The 22,455-nt window shown below is 34.3% G+C and overlaps 1 protein-coding gene across 2 annotated transcripts in view; it reads left to right on the forward strand.

Annotated features, from left to right (window-relative positions):
* The window catches only part of Ca-beta (Calcium channel protein beta subunit), a 326,360-nt gene extending 306,226 nt beyond the window's left edge, over positions 1–20,134 (forward strand). Inside the window, exon 8 of one of the 2 annotated variants that reach the window (XM_017609750.1) lies at positions 19,993–20,134. In XM_017609750.1, the coding sequence (XP_017465239.1) occupies positions 19,993–20,036 (44 nt within the window). In that variant the 3' untranslated portion in view covers positions 20,037–20,134. The remainder of the gene's footprint in view (positions 1–19,992) is intronic. The other variant, XM_017609751.1, reaches the window with a different exon arrangement.
* The last annotated feature ends 2,321 nt before the right edge of the window (positions 20,135–22,455 follow it).

Raw genomic sequence — 22,455 nt, forward strand, 5'->3', positions numbered from 1 at the left:
AGTCCACTTGCAAAATGCGCTATGTAAAATCTTTTCGATTTTTAGTTTTTGGTGGATTACGTACCAGTATTTAATGTAGCTTCATATCCACTAACAACACAGTACAAAATCTTTTTATATTCTGAAATAATAGCATCAAATATTAACTCTTCTTCCAAAAGTCGTTATCATACTTATTTATAAACTTTCAAAAGTATCCATCTTCTGATGAACTTAGAAAACTGCTTTAGGTCGCATATAATCTTAAAAATATGTCATGTTATGTTATGTTATAATTTTATAAGGCTCTTATTTATAAAAATTTCCAGGTAATAATAAAAAAGATTCAATTTAAATGTTACTTGTTGTCGTAGTCGTTTTTTCAAATTTATGGCTTTCTATTATAAAATCACATAACTCTGTTTGCAAGTGGACTACTCATACCAGGGGCGTACGCAGGTACGGGCGAAGGGGTGCTGCTGGTTGTTCCTTGATAATTTTATCAACTGTGAACGTCCTTTTTAGCTTACTTTTGTTAGTCTGATAAAAGGGTCATTTACTTAAAAAAAAAGTAAAATGATTATTATCTTTTAGTATTTTCTCTTTGTTTGTACTTGAATGTAGGTTTAGGTATGCTTAGCGTTCACAGAGTTTTTGTAGAAAAAACAAAAATGAAATCATCACTAAAACCATTTATCGATTTGCAGAAGACACTCGAAGACTATTGCCTAAATAAACAAGTATTTTTTTTAGCAAAAAACAAAACCGACTTCAATTCTCATGTAAAACTTTAAGATTACCATTAATTTATTAATGATCCAATAATTGGATCTAAACCAAATTAGGACGGGACCACCTCTGAGGTACCACCTTTCCTTTAAAAAAGAATTATAGAAATCGGTTATGCATAATGTGACCAACCATACTTCTTTTGGAAGTACAGTACGGGCTTGTTCGAGTTGCAATCACAACCGCAGTGTTGCGCGAATTATTAAAGTATCACGTTCTGTGTGAATTTCTAGCAATGTATTATCAAATGGGCAGTTGCAACAATGTTGCCATTTTTCATCAGTACAACGCGCTTTTATTGCGTGCCTCGAACAGGCCCTACTTCTTTTTGAGCCGTTGTACTTCGTACTTCGAAGTACAGTCAAATCTACCTCTTTACAATGTTTTGTACTACCCAAGGCACATTGAACAGGTAGTATCGGTAGAGCAGCTTATTTGATTTTTTTTAAACTATTCGGTCTTTAAAATGTCAAATATTTTTAATTTCTTCTCACAAAAAATATAAATTGTCAAAATCTTTTTGCATGTGAAACCTTTTCCCCATACAAAACAAGCGATTGAAAAGCAACGTTTGGGACGTTCACCTAACTCCGCAGCACAAACTCCGATTACTGGGCCTTGCATATGATGGATCAGTGCTTCGAAAAGCAATCAAAATGTACTAAGAAAGAGAGTCGCACCAATTTCTTTTCATATTTAATTTTAAATTTTTACTCAAAATCAGAACATTTTTTGACACTTTAGATAAGACAACCAACAACAAAATACACATAAATGTTGCTTTTTCTCTAATACCTGTTTTGAAAAATTTCAAAAGGTTAGTCATCTCAGTTAAGAAAGGTGCTCATAGAACAACACATAAATTATGACTTTCAATAAGTTTACTTCTCCAGCTGACAAATTTCGTTATACATGGCTACTCAATCAAGGAAAATTAAAAGGTGTTACCGAGTTTAAAGCTTCTGTGGCGAATCTTACTTGCTCCTGTGGATATTCAGAAACGACAGTATCGTTGCCATAGTAAACATTTTCTTATCCGGGCAACATATTAACCATTTTCTTATTAACTATCGTACATTGCTTATTTTTTGGACCTTCAAGTGGTTTTGATTACTTACACCAGGCTGAGGTTGAACGACCTATTGAATTATTCGAACTATTGAATTAAGGCTTTCCAAAATCATCCTATCTCGAATCTTAGTTTTTGTTGAATTCATTACGAAAAAACGTGCACAACAAAGCATGTGAGTGCGGCAAGGATAATAAAATGAATTTACTTATATTTCCAAACATTTTATTGCCTGTTGCGGTTTTCACTCCATAAGCAATTATCCAAAATTCTGCAGAGTCGGATGGAATGGTTCTGAGAAAAGTTATTCCATGGGAAAGTTAAAAGATTTAAATATTCAGTTTCCGCTGCTTTTCTTTCCTTCAAAGTTAAATGCTGAATTGGCAGGTCCCTGAAACTAGCCATCTTGTGATTCACACACTTTTCTGGTGACAAAATCAAAGCTTTTTTAAAAGTATTTAATTGACTAGGTAATCGTTTCAAAAGTTCTTCGATTAGGGTGATCAAAAATTTTTTACAGTCTTTTAATATGCTTGTTAAGTCAAGTTGATCACGCAGTTCATTAGCCTCTTCTATAAAATTATCGTGCAAAACTAAGTTTTGTATATTTCCATAATTCGGAAAAATTTATTTGAAGGGAAAAAATCGCTAAAAATCGCCAATGGCGATTTCCTAAATTTTTATGANTTAAAAGATTTAAATATTCAGTTTCCGCTGCTTTTCTTTCCTTCAAAGTTAAATGCTGAATTGGCAGGTCCCTGAAACTAGCCATCTTGTGATTCACACACTTTTCTGGTGACAAAATCAAAGCTTTTTTAAAAGTATTTAATTGACTAGGTAATCGTTTCAAAAGTTCTTCGATTAGGGTGATCAAAAATTTTTTACAGTCTTTTAATATGCTTGTTAAGTCAAGTTGATCACGCAGTTCATTAGCCTCTTCTATAAAATTATCGTGCAAAACTAAGTTTTGTATATTTCCATAATTCGGAAAAATTTATTTGAAGGGAAAAAATCGCTAAAAATCGCCAATGGCGATTTCCTAAATTTTTATGAGCAAATATCAAAAAAAATCGCCAAATTGGCGCGAAATCGCCAAATCTGGACACTGATAGGAAGACAAATCGGAGCACAATATAAGTTGAACCTCACACCTTGACGTTTGCTTTGTTTAGCTCCATTGTGTTGCATACGTGTGTCGCCTATGAGTACGGTGACCATCCGTCCTTTATTTTAACCCCCTGTCCTTTATAATGTTTTTTTTCAAAATAAAGGACGCCTTTTGTCCTTTATTTCTTAAACTCTACATTTTTCAGAGATAAATTTTTAAACGCATNACGTTTGCTTTGTTTAGCTCCATTGTGTTGCATACGTGTGTCGCCTATGAGTACGGTGACCATCCGTCCTTTATTTTAACCCCCTGTCCTTTTTTTTTCAAAATAAAGGACGCCTTTTGTCCTTTATTTCTTAAACTGACCTTTAAATCGGCTCTACATTTTTCAGAGATAAATTTTTAAATGCAGAATAATGTCCCTTATAAAATATAATGAAAACCTTCACCAGTTTGTTTCGCACCCCACTTAAGGGTTTCTATTTAATCGGTTATCTTTGTACAATTTATAAAGCACAGGGAAAGTTGTGCCCAGGATCGTCTTGCACGGTGAGAGTCCAGTTCCACTGAAAGAGAACAATAAACCCCCTGCTGGACAGTAGTTCAAAACCGCCATTTAGTGTTCGTAATTCACCGGAGCCTTCATTTGATTAATTTAAATTTTTTTATGAAAGCTTTATACATATATTTGCAATAGACCAGTTGAGCCTGATTTCTAAACATTTATTTGATTATGTACACTTTTTTTTGTGCAAAATGCAGAGAAAGTAGCAGTTTTGAAGAAAATGTATTCTCCTGTCCCAGTTAATAAATGTTACATGACAGAAACTAGTTGAAAACAACTGGATGGTTTACCCAAAAAAAAAAACAAAAAATACACAAAAAAATTTTGAAATGTTATAAAAAAAATTTCACCAAAATATTTTTTTTTCGCTTTTTAGTAAAAATTTGTTGGAAAATGAATGCTCCGGTGGATTATGAACATTAAATTCCAATTTTGAACCACTGTTGCTGGCTTCGTCTCGCAGTATGAATTATGATTGCGACGTCCTTGAAAAGGATTTGGCTTCATTTTTCGCTACAGCAGGGGAACACTTGTACAATTAAATAATATAATTAACTGATAAATATTTGATTTAAATTACGATATGGGTAAGGTACTTTTATCATACAAGTTGTATGTACGTATTCCCAAATCATTTTGAAAAAAATGTCCTTTATTTTAGGTTCGTTAATATGGTAACCGTACGTATGGGGCAATATTTACCAATAAGTGTTTTTTTTTTTGTAAATGTAATTTTAAAATAACAGTTTTTTTTTAAGCTGTAAACTTTATAGTAATTTTTAATATGTTAATTTGATCTAAAATCCATAGATAAAAGAACTTTCACAAAAATATCTCGAGCTGAAGTATTTTATATTATTTTTTTTTCAAACGATCTCTGTATACCACCCATTAAAAAGTTTGACCTACTTATATTACTGTAACGTATTTCAGATACAAAAAATAACAATTTTTTATTTGTTTTTATTACAAAATATATAGTAAATACATTTTTGCTTTTGTTTGAATTTTAAACTATCGGCTGCTATGCTATAACAATTAAAAGTGTCCGCAAAATATTAGAAAACAGATTCATTTAAGGAAAATTTGTATAGCGACCAGAGTTGGGCATTATTCGAATAAATTGTTATTTAAATAATTATTCGAACAAAATTTTATCCGTAATATAATTATTCGCAAACAATTTATTCACGAATGAATTATTCCTGAATAAATTGCTTATGAATAAATTATTCGTGATTTTATTTGTTATTTAAAATAATTTTTAAAAATTGATTTATAACACACTGAGCAACGTTTTACTTTTATTTCTATTGTCAAGGATTGTGAGTTAGCTGAACTCTTTTTACTATTTTATCAAGAATACTTACTAGCCCATTCCCGCTTGTTTCGCGGCCCCTGGAAAAATCTTTTGCGTTGGCCAATGCAAGAATAGCGTTGAAAAGCAAATATGGGTAAAGAAAAAATGCTTAATTTAGGTTGAAACAACTAAAGAGCAGAACCCTTCTCACACATATTTCTGCCAAAAATAGTAGCGCTCTGATACAAAAAAAATCCCATTCGATGTCATGAGCTTTACCGATGGTCTTATTTCCACCTGTGAGATCTTTTCTAAGCGTGCGCAATCTTCTTCTATAATCTTGTAACTACAACATTGGTTCGATGCGTCACCCTCTAGTCTTATGTCATGTAAGCCAACAAAAGTCCTTATAGGGAAGCTGAAGAGCACAGTTATGCGTTTTCTATTATAGGAGAGCCAAAAATCCTCGATGTTTCACAGGACGAAAAGTGAGGGAAGTTCAAATTTGGCCATTGATAAACCAACTGTGGTCTTTCTTGGAAGGATGTGGTCGAAACTTTCCTTGCTAATTCGCCACTTTTAAAATATCCAAGAGCTGGTTTCCTTGAGTTTTACTGCTGCAGCAATGGCCGCCCGAGCAATTTAATCAAGCGGAGGTTGATGCTAGGTTGCATTTAGGGTGTATGACGACGGGAGACATCGTAAATTCGTATAATATAAACATAGGAACAAAGTAGTCCAGACAGATGGGGTTTCTAAATATTTCGACTGCAGCACCATTATGAATTGCAACCTGATTGTACAATAAATACGGATTTTCTAAATAACTCTACTGCAGCGCCACCTAGCGGGTCAATTTTTCGCACAAGTATTTTTCATCATGCAGGTAGAACACATTTTGTATTTGAACGAAATCGGTTCATAAATACGGCTTTTATAAATAACTCGGCTCCAACGCCACCAACGAGTTTTCTAGTAGCCTTTAATAGGACTTTATGCGCAGGCAATAACCTCCGAAAATTTGACTTAAATCTACCCAGGGGTTTGAGTTAATTCGGAACAACGAAAACGGCTATCATTTCATACATAAATATATGTACATATCTATATACATAGATTACTTGTTTTATTATTATTTTATTCGTTATTCGAATAATTAATGAAGATAACTATTTGAATAAACAAAGTTATTTATTATTTACGAATAACGAGAAAAACAATTTATTCATTTGTTATTCGTCATTCGAATAAATTTGCGAAACTCTGATAGCGACACGTATTTATTTAAAGATTAAAATTATGCACAAGGAAATTAACAAACGCAACTTGGTTAGATCAGTTAAACTTGTATAGGACATTTTAGTCGGACAATACCTGAAACACTTAATAAATTCTTTAAATTTCCGTCTTTAATTGTTTCAATAGTAAAAATAAATAGATGTAGTTTTGTTATCTACATACGGGAAGTCCACTTGCAAAATGCGCTATGTAAAATCTTTTCGATTTTTAGTTTTTGGTGGATTACGTACCAGTATTTAATGTAGCTTCATATCCACTAACAACACAGTACAAAATCTTTTTATATTCTGAAATAATAGCATCAAATATTAACTCTTCTTCCAAAAGTCGTTATCATACTTATTTATAAACTTTCAAAAGTATCCATCTTCTGATGAACTTAGAAAACTGCTTTAGGTCGCATATAATCTTAAAAATATGTCATGTTATGTTATGTTATAATTTTATAAGGCTCTTATTTATAAAAATTTCCAGGTAATAATAAAAAAGATTCAATTTAAATGTTACTTGTTGTCGTAGTCGTTTTTTCAAATTTATGGCTTTCTATTATAAAATCACATAACTCTGTTTGCAAGTGGACTACTCATACCAGGGGCGTACGCAGGTACGGGCGAAGGGGTGCTGCTGGTTGTTCCTTGATAATTTTATCAACTGTGAACGTCCTTTTTAGCTTACTTTTGTTAGTCTGATAAAAGGGTCATTTACTTAAAAAAAAAGTAAAATGATTATTATCTTTTAGTATTTTCTCTTTGTTTGTACTTGAATGTAGGTTTAGGTATGCTTAGCGTTCACAGAGTTTTTGTAGAAAAAACAAAAATGAAATCATCACTAAAACCATTTATCGATTTGCAGAAGACACTCGAAGACTATTGCCTAAATAAACAAGTATTTTTTTTAGCAAAAAACAAAACCGACTTCAATTCTCATGTAAAACTTTAAGATTACCATTAATTTATTAATGATCCAATAATTGGATCTAAACCAAATTAGGACGGGACCACCTCTGAGGTACCACCTTTCCTTTAAAAAAGAATTATAGAAATCGGTTATGCATAATGTGACCAACCATACTTCTTTTGGAAGTACAGTACGGGCTTGTTCGAGTTGCAATCACAACCGCAGTGTTGCGCGAATTATTAAAGTATCACGTTCTGTGTGAATTTCTAGCAATGTATTATCAAATGGGCAGTTGCAACAATGTTGCCATTTTTCATCAGTACAACGCGCTTTTATTGCGTGCCTCGAACAGGCCCTACTTCTTTTTGAGCCGTTGTACTTCGTACTTCGAAGTACAGTCAAATCTACCTCTTTACAATGTTTTGTACTACCCAAGGCACATTGAACAGGTAGTATCGGTAGAGCAGCTTATTTGATTTTTTTTAAACTATTCGGTCTTTAAAATGTCAAATATTTTTAATTTCTTCTCACAAAAAATATAAATTGTCAAAATCTTTTTGCATGTGAAACCTTTTCCCCATACAAAACAAGCGATTGAAAAGCAACGTTTGGGACGTTCACCTAACTCCGCAGCACAAACTCCGATTACTGGGCCTTGCATATGATGGATCAGTGCTTCGAAAAGCAATCAAAATGTACTAAGAAAGAGAGTCGCACCAATTTCTTTTCATATTTAATTTTTAATTTTTACTCAAAATCAGAACATTTTTTGACACTTTAGATAAGACAACCAACAACAAAATACACATAAATGTTGCTTTTTCTCTAATACCTGTTTTGAAAAATTTCAAAAGGTTAGTCATCTCAGTTAAGAAAGGTGCTCATAGAACAACACATAAATTATGACTTTCAATAAGTTTACTTCTCCAGCTGACAAATTTCGTTATACATGGCTACTCAATCAAGGAAAATTAAAAGGTGTTACCGAGTTTAAAGCTTCTGTGGCGAATCTTACTTGCTCCTGTGGATATTCAGAAACGACAGTATCGTTGCCATAGTAAACATTTTCTTATCCGGGCAACATATTAACCATTTTCTTATTAACTATCGTACATTGCTTATTTTTTGGACCTTCAAGTGGTTTTGATTACTTACACCAGGCTGAGGTTGAACGACCCAGTCGACTAAATTTACATCTCGCAAAATAGACTCTCATTGTACTTATCTTAACTTTTGAGCCTTGGGAGAGTTCTCGACCTTCTCTAACTCGCAAAAGAAGTTTTAAATAATCTCAAATTTTTTTAAAACGGTTCGTTGGCAATGACTTTTTTAAGTATTCCAGCATTTTTAAATCATAAAAAATTAAATTGTTCAAAAACATTGTTCCCAGCATACCAGCAGAGTCCGATAATAGACCCAAAAGGAGGCTTTACGGTTATTCAAAATGTTCTTAATTTTGCTTTTAATTAATAAATATTAAAGAGTTTGCATCTTTTTATAGAAAAAATGCTGAATTAAAAAATTATTTACGTATTATTCAGTAAAAAACATAAAAACGGAAAAATCCTGAAGTAAATTAAGAAATATTTTTTATCTTGCTTAAAATACATACGTGCCCTTTAAGTTTGGAGCCACTTTGCGCCCGCTCTACTTTGCCAGATCCACCATATTTTCTATTAAATACATCTGAAAAGTTCTAAAGTTAGACAAAAGTTATTACGCTTTATTGTTCACCTCTAAATGCATTTGAAACTGCCATTACGTCAACAGCGTTTTTTTGCGGTGTACCTTTTTAGGAATATACGAGAACGACGATCAGTTTCGTCTTGATTGAAATGAAAATGTATTTTTCAATTCACAGACTAAAAAAAAAAAAAAAACAAGATAACAAAAAAACACTTTGACTCCTTTCTCATTCCATATTCGGAGCGTTACGAAAACACTCATTCGAGGTGTTAACGTTGGCATCCTTTTTTACTCCATATTCAGAGCACTCCGCAGTTTCTGCCTACTGAAATAAACATAGCAATCCTTTGTTCAATGTAAAACTTTAAAAAATTTTCTAAGAATATATTTAAAAGTGCTCTAATGATTTTTAAATCCGATATGCTCGTGCACAGTTTCAGATCGAGCACTTTAATTTGATTACGATTAGTAGATCGCTGGGAATAAGCGCCTTGTCTTTGAATAATAAATAGTACAGATTTCTAATTAGTAAAATTTATTTGTTAAATTTGTACAGTGTTACTGTTTTTATATTTTCAGCTGTTACCATTTTCTCATTACTTTCATACTATTTTTTGTTTTCAGTTTCTGTACTTCTTTGGTCACATTAGTTATGCAGTAACATACATATGTACATAAAAAAATATTCCGACGAATATATTGTTTGATTTAGGGCCATGCATACAGCAGGGAGTCGGTAACGTCGATATCTATGTTTAACCTGAGATTAGTGTTAACCAGACATTGGGTAACCGGCCCTTAGAGGTACCTTTGTTGTAACCGCTGAATAAGAGTTTTACAAATATATGTATGTGTATTAAGAAGTTTATTAATATCAAAGTCTCATCAGCTTGAGTAAACTTCCGCTACTAACTAATTATTACCCTAAGAAAAACAATGAATATGTAAGTGAAAGAGTACAACAGCTATTCGAGTTGCCAGATTATTTCAACATAGATAACCTCCTCCTTTTTTTGAAGTCGGTTAAAAATAATGAAAAAATTGCGATTTTGGTGTAAAGACGAAGTCGCATTTTAAAATTTCCACGCAATTAAGGTAACTAACAAATTTGTATTTAAACTCATCAATAAGTTCATAATAAACTTTATGCGATATAAATTCCTTTGTAGGGCTCGGTACAACTCAATTGTTACAATAACAAGTAATTTTTAAGCAAAAAACACAACCGACAGCAATTCTCATATAAAAGTTTAGAAGAACCGTTAATTTCTTCATGATCTTCTGATCGGATCTAAACCAAAATAGTATGGTACCTCCCCTGAGGCAACAGAATAAGAATTATTGAAATCGATTAATGTGGTCCAAAGTTATGAGGTAACATACAAAAACATTCCGATGAATTGATAACCTCCTCCTTTTTTGAGGTCGGTTGAAGAGAGAAAAATTAATGACGTAAATTATTATACATTTTTAATAGCTATTTTTTAACGTTTTTAATAAAATTTACATTAAAAAATCTCAGCCCAACAACCACCGCACAAAGCGCATATACTTCTACCTTACGACATAATTTAGTGCTTATCGAGTGCCAATTTATGCCGCAAAAACATTTTTTTTCTCCGCAAATTTTGGTAAAAACATGTGGTAGCCATCTCTTCAGCTGAAGTACGCACTACACTATCAATATCTCTGGAAGCAAAAAGCGCATATACTTCTACCTTACGACATAATTTAGTGCTTATCGAGTGCCAATTTATGCCGCAAAAACATTTTTTTTCTCCGCAAATTTTGGTAAAAACATGTGGTAGCCATCTCTTCAGCTGAAGTACGCACTACACTATCAATATCTCTGGAAGCAAAAAGCGCATATACTTCTACCTTACGACATAATTTAGTGCTTATCGAGTACTAATTTATGTCGCAAAAATTTTTTTTTTCTCTGCTAATTTTGGTAAAAACATGTGGCAGCCATCTCTTCAGCTGAAGTAAGCACTACACTATCAATATCTCTGGAACCAAAAAGCGCATATACTTCTACCTTACGGCATAATTTTAATACATTTATTAATACATGTTGCAATAGGACTGCGCAATTAATAAATTCATTATAACTCATATTGATTGATTAAAAATAAAGTTCAAAGCTACTATAATAAAAAATATAAATAAAAATAGCTAATATAAAGAATAGAAATTCAAATCCCTTTCGGTTACATATATACTACACCGTGTGACAGTCAATTTTATACATACAAAAATCAATATACTCGCGAAACCATGAACCAAATATAGTAATACCGCGTTTGTAGTTTTTCTCTCTGACGTCCGGATTCTTTTTAAAAGGACTTCAAAACTTGAAAAATATGATTATTTCGATTTTTTTTTTAATTCAATGCAATGCACAAAAACAGTATGGGTACCAAATTAAAGAGAAAGTTCTGTGGAATAAAAAATAGTAAATTTTTTGGTGCCTAAGGACGAAAAGGTATTGAAAATTTCCCTTTAAAATTGTATCCTTGAATATCCTTGAATTTTGCAATATTTCAAAAACAAATTATATGTTTAAGACTAATAACTCGACCACATCCTCGAATTTCTTCTTCGAACTTTGTCAGCTCAAAAAAAATAAAATTTATTAGTAGGCCATTTTTAATACCTATTCGTCCTTTTAAACCAACAATTTTTTTTAACTCCGCCGAATAGTCTCTTTCATTTCCTACGCATATTGTTATTCTACATTGCACTGAATTTTTGAAATAATTTTTGGAATTAATCATATTTTTGAAATTAAAGTCCTTTAAACAAATCCTGACGTCAGAGAGAAAAACTAAAAACGCAGTTTTACTATATTTGGCCCATAGTTTCGTGATTATATTGGCTGATTCATGTGTTTTATTTCTTTTTTGTTTTTATCGCACGGTGTTATATAAAAAAAAGTACTTCATATATGTAAGTATTTCGCTGAGTGTATATTAGGGTGGTCCGAAAAAAAGTTAAGTCAGAATTTGAATGCTCTCACCCCTAGGATTGTTCTATATCCAAAAAATTATACCCCTCTTTTTTATTTTGAAATCCAAGGGGGATATTTTTTTTCGATATAGGACACTCCTAGGGTGTGAGAGCATTCAAATTCTGACTTTACTTTTTTCACAAGCATTTTTGGGCCACACTAGTGTATGTATATCCTTTCTATCACTTTCTTATTTTTCCGTAGATTATTGCTCCAACGTAATAGGGTAAATTGGTGTTGACTTTTAAATGTTTTTCGGATTGTAGATCGTCAAGCTCGAACCATGTATTTTGCCTTAGACATATTGCAGTATAATGTGTTACTACGTTTTTGTTTTGTTTAAGAGGTCCTGTATATTTGGCAACTCCTAGTAGTATGTATCTGTCAGGACTGCTTCCATTTTCAACTGGATCTTGAAAGCTTTTTGGGAGACTGTTTAAATATACTGGCTTGTAAAAGGCGTCAAGCTCCGTTAGAGAAAAAAAGTTATTTTTGCAGTATACTTTACACTGGGCATTAGGTCATTTCGTTAATTAGATTTTATAACATATGTAATTTTTTTTTCTTTGATAACGTACCACTCGAAAGAAATGTAGTTTCTACTAGTCCAGACCAGACCAGGAGTTCTTTGGACATTTTCTTTTTGCCAATAATAATTTTAAAATAATATCTTCTGAACTATGTGTTTCTAAAAGAGAATTCGGTAAAATAATTGATCGCCATTTGTTTCCTCGAAGAGAGCAACTAGAATTGGAACACTGCAAAGATGTCTTAAATGGGGGCACTCCACGTAAAATTCTTTGTGTTAAGTCGAAGACGTTAAATTCACCGTCAACTATGTAATGTTCAACATTTCCTTGTACTCGTGTAATATTTTGAGGATTAACTGTTTTTATTATTTTATTATTTCCAACAAAATTATTCCCCTTTTGCGATAGATGCTATAGTGCATATTTTTCGAAGTACAAAGGGTGGCCACCATATCCATTGCGAGATTTTGTTTTTTGATTTTTGAGTTCATTTATACTTTCTTTAATTTCACGATAAAAATTTGTAGGGAGGTATCAATAGCACATGTTTTTGTAAAGGAATACTTTACTTTGTTAATAGTTACTGCCTAAAATAAAATTGAAGAAGTTTCATTAAATAAATGATAAATCATATAAGAAAATGAACAGGGGAACTGTAGCTATAATAAACCAAATATTTTCAAATTAATATCTACCTCCAGATTCATACAGCTTGCATTTTTTAATATTGGTATTTTTGTTACATTTTCTTGTGATAAAGCATCATATGTTTCTTGATTTTTATCGAGGTACCAGGATTGTTTGCCACCTTTTGTCCTCTTAATTGTTGGTTTTATTTTCTGAACGTCGTTGGATTTAGACACTTTCTTTTTTTAGTTTTACCATCGTCAATTAATATATCTTCTGAATTTGTATTTTTTTTAGCAATTAAACCTCCCTAATTTTCCTCTGACCTAGAAGCCAGAATAATTGGAACGCTCTCTATTTTGATGCATTTGGAGCACAACTGAGTACTTGCAGTAGAAGAAAGTGGGAAGTTGCAAAAGGTGCAGCAATTTTCTCTCATGTTCATTTCTTCCACTATTTTTGGTGATATTGGATCACTATGTTCTATTATCGTTTGTTCTGCTGATTCCCTTTTAGAATCGGTGAAAGTTAAATTTGCTTGTCCCTCTACTTCTTGTTTGGTTTGATTTTTTTTCTGTGTTTGAATCATTCTCATCGTCATAAAAAAGCTTTGCTTCTTTTGCTCCTACAATATTCATGCGCCCTTTAATCCAGTGGTTCATGTGCCGATCTATAAAGATTTCTGGTCGCACACGACTTGGCTGGCCCTTCATCACGCAATGTTTAATATTTTTAAATTCGCACTCCACTGCACGGTGGTCAATAAATGGGATTTAATGTTCATAATTCACTGGAGCCTTCATTTCTCAACCAATTTGATATTTTTTTTTTTTTAATGAAAGCTAATAAAATTTGCAAGAGACTAGTTGAGGCCAATTTTCGAATTTTTATTTGTTTGTACTAAATTTTTTAGTGCAAAGTGAAGAAAATGCGCCAATTTTGAAGAAGACCGATTCTCCTGTTCCAGCTAATAACAGTTTCATAATAAAAACTAGTTAAAAACAATTGTAGGGTTCTCCCAAAATAAAAAAAATAAAAAGTAATAATGTGAAATGTTATAAAAAAATTTTTACCAAAAGTATTTTTTTTTTGTTTTTAGTTTTTATACAAATTTTGGGTATGCAGTTTTATAGATTACTAAATTTTAGTATAATAAAATGCAAGTCGCAAGTCGCTAAGAGTTCGCGTTGATTTAGCTTTTATTATTTTGACGGCCTTGTCTTCATCTTTTTCTCTGATGAGAAGTCCTATTCGTGTAGAAGGATTTGGCGGTACATCTTTTGTATGTCCCCATTGAAGACATATTTGTACAATCGCCAATTCAAAATGACAAACATGAGATCAGATTGTAAAGTGGGGCCGATATGGAGAATGTCGTTGGGGGAAGTTCCTGACGCTGAAGGTTTAGAGGCGTTAAATACCACACGAACTTTGGTGGACTTACTGTCGAGTTTAACAACTGAATGATGAGGGAGATAATATGAGAAATATTTGTCATCTTTATGGATTTCATAGGGAGTGATTGGTTTCATATGATCTAGGGATAGATACTCTTCTAATACTCGATCATATTCTCCTTTGAGATCGGGGTTTTTATTAAGCGTGTGTTCAATTCGAATCGCTTGCTTCATGGCTTGCGAAGGAGATGGACCGAGAGTTAGGTTACAAGGAAGCTCGGATTTAAATGGCAATCTGACTACATATCTTCCATCACTTTGTCGATAGGTGGTGTCTTGATAACATTTTTCGCAAAATGCATCAGCATCGGAAGGTGGATGGGATTCAGTTATTTCTTCTGTTTCCCAGAAGAGTTTAAGTTGAGAGTTGAGATTTTCGCCTGAGTCTTCAACAACATGTGTGTGAAAACTGGAGCACTCAATAGACTTCAATGGCCCACTTAAATACCAACCAAAAATGGTGTTTTGAGCAAGAAGACTTCCACAAATTTGGTGCTTGACTCCTTGAAGGAGGATTTGTCACTACCTATTACTAGGTCAATTGGACCGGGGGTATAGAAATAGGGATCCGCAAGATCTAGGTCCTTAATTCCTGAGAGATTTGGTTTATGAAGTTGGAATGATGGGAGAAAGCTGGTGAGTTTTTTAAGGACAATGGCCTTAGTGTTCATGCTAATGTTGCAACGTTTGGAGAATATGGTAAGTTGGCAAACTCTGTTGGCATTTTCAACGATAGTCCCGCCCATTCCGGTGATTGAGAAATTATCTCGATAGGTAGGAAGCTGCAGACGTCTTTGAGCCTTTTCTGACACGAATGAATTTTGATAGCCTTGGTCTGTTAAGGCTCTTAGGGTAAAGAGTGTGCCCAAGTGCTTGACATGCACTTGGGCTGTGGGAAGAAGCGTCTTCTCATTGTTCGTCGAAAAATTCACTTGAACGGGGTGATAACTTACAGCCGAGGATGTGGGAGAGTCCTCGTAAGTGCCTTCAGTTATATTGAAAATGGGGCGTCTTGTACGACTGGAGGAAGGTTCGAGAGATTGGGTATGCAGCAGAGATGTGGAATTCAGGGATTGTTGAGTCGTTGATTTCTTAACAGGTGCATTAGCCTCAGGTTTACTAGTTGGTTTGACGTGCAACATTGTGTGATGAGCCTTCTTACAGTGAAGACATCGAAACATGCTTTGGCAATTATTGAGAAGATGGTTGTAGGCCAAACAGTTGGAACAGTAATTATTTTGTTCAACGAACTTGCTACGTTCTTGAGCCGAGAGTTTTCGAAACTCGGGGCAAAGCTTCAATGGATGGTTGTTACTACATAATTTGCATTTAGCCACTAACTTTTCCTGGGAATGGTAAGACTGCACCTTCGCGGATGCCTTTTGGGGGAAAGAACTTCGTGCCTTGGTTGTTTTATAGCTGTGCAAACGTTCAACTACTTCATACCGACTGGTGAGGAATTCATCCATTTGGCACCAGTTAGGAAGGTTTTTCTGGGTTCCCACAATGCTAGAGTCTCCTCGGGTACCTTCGTCGAGCATAGATATATTAGTATAGGGTCCCAGTCACTCACGGAAACCCCTTGGGATTTAAGGCACGAGAGGCAATCATTAATTGCGTTTTGAATTTTCTGGATTGCTTCGCTGTTTTCCGAACTAGCTGAGGGAAGGTTAAATAGCAACTTAAGTTGCTTGTCGAGCTCTTAAAGCGTCGCAAGCTAGGGAAAAGTTTTCGTCGCATAACTTGTAATGCTTGACAATGCTACCAGCCTTTCCGCGAGTCTTATTCTGTAAGTGATACAGTTTTTGAGCAGGGGTAAGTTTCGGGTGATTGAGGTAAACGGCCATATATATCATATCACGAAACGATGGCCAGTCCTCATAGCTACCATACAAGATCTGGGTATCACAGGGTGGGACTTTGATGCATGGAACAGAATGATCGAAGAAAACAGCAGAGCTACGCGAGGTCCTAGCCTGGTGACTTGGGTTACCTTGAAACATTTTAAGCTTGTCGAGAATGTGGGATTTGCAAATACAAAAACTATCAGTACATAATTGGAATTTGTTACCCGCTTCTTCTTTGAAGTCGGTGGGAACAGACCTTTCGATATGAGAGTTGTAAACANAGAAATTATCTCGATAGGTAGGAAGCTGCAGACGTCTTTGAGCCTTTTCTGACACGAATGAATTTTGATAGCCTTGGTCTGTTAAGGCTCTTAGGGTAAAGAGTGTGCCCAAGTGCTTGACATGCACTTGGGCTGTGGGAAGAAGCGTCTTCTCATTGTTCGTCGAAAAATTCACTTGAACGGGGTGATAACTTACAGCCGAGGATGTGGGAGAGTCCTCGTAAGTGCCTTCAGTTATATTGAAAATGGGGCGTCTTGTACGACTGGAGGAAGGTTCGAGAGATTGGGTATGCAGCAGAGATGTGGAATTCAGGGATTGTTGAGTCGTTGATTTCTTAACAGGTGCATTAGCCTCAGGTTTACTAGTTGGTTTGACGTGCAACATTGTGTGATGAGCCTTCTTACAGTGAAGACATCGAAACATGCTTTGGCAATTATTGAGAAGATGGTTGTAGGCCAAACAGTTGGAACAGTAATTATTTTGTTCAACGAACTTGCTACGTTCTTGAGCCGAGAGTTTTCGAAACTCGGGGCAAAGCTTCAATGGATGGTTGTTACTACATAATTTGCATTTAGCCACTAACTTTTCCTGGGAATGGTAAGACTGCACCTTCGCGGATGCCTTTTGGGGGAAAGAACTTCGTGCCTTGGTTGTTTTATAGCTGTGCAAACGTTCAACTACTTCATACCGACTGGTGAGGAATTCATCCATTTGGCACCAGTTAGGAAGGTTTTTCTGGGTTCCCACAATGCTAGAGTCTCCTCGGGTACCTTCGTCGAGCATAGATATATTAGTATAGGGTCCCAGTCACTCACGGAAACCCCTTGGGATTTAAGGCACGAGAGGCAATCATTAATTGCGTTTTGAATTTTCTGGATTGCTTCGCTGTTTTCCGAACTAGCTGAGGGAAGGTTAAATAGCAACTTAAGTTGCTTGTCGAGCTCTTAAAGCGTCGCAAGCTAGGGAAAAGTTTTCGTCGCATAACTTGTAATGCTTGACAATGCTACCAGCCTTTCCGCGAGTCTTATTCTGTAAGTGATACAGTTTTTGAGCAGGGGTAAGTTTCGGGTGATTGAGGTAAACGGCCATATATATCATATCACGAAACGATGGCCAGTCCTCATAGCTACCATACAAGATCTGGGTATCACAGGGTGGGACTTTGATGCATGGAACAGAATGATCGAAGAAAACAGCAGAGCTACGCGAGGTCCTAGCCTGGTGACTTGGGTTACCTTGAAACATTTTAAGCTTGTCGAGAATGTGGGATTTGCAAATACAAAAACTATCAGTACATAATTGGAATTTGTTACCCGCTTCTTCTTTGAAGTCGGTGGGAACAGACCTTTCGATATGAGAGTTGTAAACATTCCCATCGTGCATTGAGATCCTGAAGCTTGATTTCCAGCAAAGTATCAGTGTGGTCTTCCGGATCTTCTTTTTCAAAATGTTCACAGAAAGTTATAATATTGTTGGAATCGAAAAGAAAATCTGCCATTACTGCTGATTCAGTCGCCATGACTTGCAAAGCGGAAGTGCTTATGTATTGCAAAGATGAAAAATCGGGTTACTGTAAACAGTAAAAAGCCTAACTATCTTTCTTGAAGAGATATAGATCGAAAGCCCTTGGTATCTAAACGTGAGACCATAGGGTAGATGCAACCAAGAAAACTTTATTTACTTCGCAACTAGAAACTTTTGGCAAGGTCGAGAAGTGGGATTTTATTGGGTTTTTTTACCTTTTTTGTAGGTGGAATGAAAAGATGATTTAGATAGGTCAAGGCAAGCTCCTGGAGCTCAAACTCGGATAACAGATGCAATAGGTCGCTAATTAGCCGAACCTTCGAGGCCTGTTAGGGTGAATGACAAGCGTACCAAACAACCTTCAGAGAGAGATAAAAAGATTAGTCGAACCTTCCACGTCTGGGAAGATGAATGGCAAATGTACCAAAAAACCTTTAGAGAGAGAGCAAAAAATTAGTCGAACCTTTGACGTCTGTTAAGGTGAATGGTAAACGTACCAAACAACCTTGAGAGAGAGATAAAAAAATTAGACGATCCTTCGACGTCTGTTCGTAGCAGAGCTGAGTCACTTGTTCCTTGGAAACAAGTAACGCTCAGCAATGCGTGAACTACAAATACTCTTATTTTAAAATTCTCTACCCCTTACCACTGGTGGGGGGAAGTAGAGTTTAATAAAATAAGAGGTTAGTGCTTTCAATATTAATAATTTTACCCCTTACCGCTGGTGGGGGGAAGTAAAACCTTAATAAAGAAAGAAGAAGACAGATAGTTAGATGCTTTACCCCTTACCTCTGGTGGGGGGAAGTAAAGCATAAAATATAAAAGAAAGAAAAGAAGCGTGTTATTGAGAGTCTTTACGAATCTGAATAATTTATTCAACATTTTTCTTTTATATACAATTTTCTAACTCTATTTCCTTAACTAATTATATATGTATGTGTGTGTATATGTACATGTGCATGTATGTATGTATATTTACATAAGATTACCAACCAATGCCTTGGTCTTCTAATTATATTTTTATTGCTTGCATGTGCATCGGCTATATACATGCAAAGCCTATTATCTAATGCATTTTCTAATGCATGCATAGGTACAGTGACGAGCAAAAATGTAACATGGTTTAACACTTTTTGTTTCAGCCACCGCTATATTTCCAAGTTCTAACGCCTTTCATACTTTTGCTGTATATTCTTGTTGGTACATTCCTACTCCCTCTCTCATAATGATTTGAAGTCAATAGAACAACAATAATAAAACCAGCAGACAAAAATGTAAATTAAGGCAGATATTACAGTTTTGCACTCATATATTTTTAAGAGCTTTTTAACAATTTTCACGAAAAAAAGAACTACTAACACAATGTTCATTACTCTTTTGCCTGTTTCAGTTCCTAGATGTGATTTGGCATACCTTATTTGTATCTTTGTANATATTTACATAAGATTACCAACCAATGCCTTGGTCTTCTAATTATATTTTTATTGCTTGCATGTGCATCGGCTATATACATGCAAAGCCTATTATCTAATGCATTTTCTAATGCATGCATAGGTATGTGTGTATATATATTTGTATGCAAGAGATAAACGCATTGATCTCTTATTTCAGTATGTATTATAATTTATGTTTTGATAAGCAGCAATCTTCGTACTCAGGCAACAAGATCGCAGAGAATTTCGATTGCTTTGCTTATCATACATTTGACATAGTAGTGGACTGTATACATATACGTAAATATTTTCTGTATGTAAATAAGTATGTTTTGTTTCTTGCATTGCATGTGCAGACAAATCGATCCTTTTCTAAATACATGTTCATATGGATGAGTATATGTTATTGGCTAAGTAGGTACATACATATGCACGTATTTTTTATGTTAAATTTTATTACCCTGGCAGATATGTACTCATGTTCAAAGATGTTTGAACATATTGCCGAGGACAAAAAAGTGATTATTTGTGTACTGTGTATACATATATTTTTAAATGTTTTTACTACCTATATTTATTATCTTACTTAGGCAGATATACCCATGTTCAAAGATATTTGAACAACGTCTGTTAAGGTGAATGGTAAACGTACCGAACAACCTTTAGAGAGAGAGCAGAAATTAGTCGAATCTTCGACGGGATCGACCACGGTACCAGTCAGATCATCCGGTAAGTGTGAGAGAAAAATGAATGTGCAAAAATTATTTAACGCAGACGGCGTTCAGATTTTTTTTTTTTTTTAATTAGACCGTTAACACGGGATAGAAGTTGATAACTGTTTGGCTTACAGTTCGCAAACCATTCAGGAGAGAAATTGGTTTTGTTCAAAATAAATGTCGACTTTCATTGCTATCCGTACCGTGACAGGGAATTATTTTCTTAATCCTTTAAAGAACTTGTCTGTTACGCTAACGCACGCAGCGAGCCGTACGAAAAAAACGTATAAAATCGACCTTTATTTTTTATTAACCCCAAATATATACGTGTGTAGTAAATGACGATATATACGTGGGAAGTAAGTTATTTATATAATATACGTGTATCTAATAGGGATATAAAATATATAATTCACAGCTTTGCCGAAGATTTCGATCGGCCGTTGGGTTGGACGCAAGTTTTCAGAGCCGAACGTGTTCATGCACGTAATGCAACTTGCCGTAAATACGTTCGACTGTTAGTGTATATATACCGGATAATTAACGCACCCAAACCACTGTATTTTGATTTTGACCATTTAGCAATTAACGCGAATAAAGCACTTCGCAAAAAGTATTTAGTTCAATGGTAGAAAAAATGTAAACAAATGCAAATCTAATAAGAATTTGAAATGATTGAGTCCTAACACCTGCCCAACCGGTTCAAATTTGATATGAATTTTACGTAAATACAAGGAAGTGATACTAGTGCGAATACGAATACAAAAGAATTCAAAAAAAAAAAAACAAAAGGCACTGTTTTGAATACACACATGCATTCATACAAGTAGTAAGGTTTGCTGCTGCTCCGGTGGCTCAATCGGAGCAAGCTTTGCTGCTCCGCCAAAAGATGTCGCCGATCGAAATCCAAGCTCGGAACCCAGATAAAAGCCGCAAGATGTCGCTGATANCACCGCCAAAAGATGCCACCGACCGAAATCCAAGTTTAGAACCCAGATAAAAGCCGCAAGATGTCGCTGGTAACAAATCCGAGTCCAGAACCGGAACCGATCACAGGGTGTACCGCTGATGGAAATCTGAGAAATCCGATACCATTCAGAACCGGAATCGATAACAGGGTGTACCGCTGATGGAAATCTGAGAATTCCGATACCAGGTGGTTTATATGTCGAAAATTAGTAAAGTGTGTTGGTATGCAGTCAGAAATATATACAAACCGTACATATGTATATACATATGTAGATGCTCCACCCCTAGAATGAAGAAGTGTGTTAATAATGTGCACATAGTTGATTGCTAAGTATTTAATATGTATGTGTATATGAATGGAAAGAAGATGAGAACAAATAAAATTTAATTCGAAATAAAAGAAAGTTTTATAATTACTTATTTATTTTGATAATAAGAATTTTAAGCATAAATGGCCACAATTATATGAATTATAGCTTTGCTGTTGATTATAGTTATAGTTAATGTTTTTTCCTAAATACTTTATTATTTGCTTAGGAGGCTGTAAGTTTCCAAAGCTATCGAAGTAATCAATCTCATTATCGTTTTTCCAGTAAGCTACCCAATGCGTTCCCGGACCATATAATTTTTTCTTTTCATTAATGAATGGATATATTCAATAACAGTCATTAAAGTCGAATCACCCTCTTCCCATTTTAATTCGTGATGATTATGATATAACCAGTTGTTAGTTGTTTATATGTTGATATGCTGACTTCTTTAGCAATAAATTTCTTATTAAAATAGACTCCCTCAACGTCTATAACCAACGTATATATACAAGGTGGTTTATATGTCGAAAATTGGTAAGGTGTATTGGTATACATATATACATACGTATTCTCATACATACATCTATATGCAAACGTACATACATACATATGTATATACATACATAGGTGCTCCACCCATAGAAAAGTGTCATATAGTCAATTGCTAAGTATTTAATATGTATGTGTATATATACATATATATGAATGGAAAGGTCTGTTGAAGTTGAAAACAAACAAGATTTAATTTGAAATAAAATGAAGTGTTATAATTACTTATTTATTTTTATTTATTAGATATTTAATGGAGAAATAAAGTTTCTTAATATTATTACATTTTTTTCAGCACATATCATAGAATTTTTATGATATTTACAAGTATTTATATTTGTATTTTTAATATATAAATTCTTTAAATTTGGACAATTTAAATCATCTAAATTATATAAAATAATATCGTATCCGAATAAACGTTGAATCCATCTGATTTTCTCCAATCCTTTAGCATAGAATATATAATTTTTTCTTTTCATTAATGAATGGATATATTCAATAACAG

The sequence above is a fragment of the Rhagoletis zephyria genome, unplaced genomic scaffold (assembly GCF_001687245.7).
Source record: "Rhagoletis zephyria isolate East Lansing unplaced genomic scaffold, Rhagoletis_zephyria_1.1 Rzeph_scaffold_00252, whole genome shotgun sequence".
Taxonomy (NCBI): Eukaryota; Metazoa; Arthropoda; class Insecta; order Diptera; family Tephritidae; genus Rhagoletis; species Rhagoletis zephyria.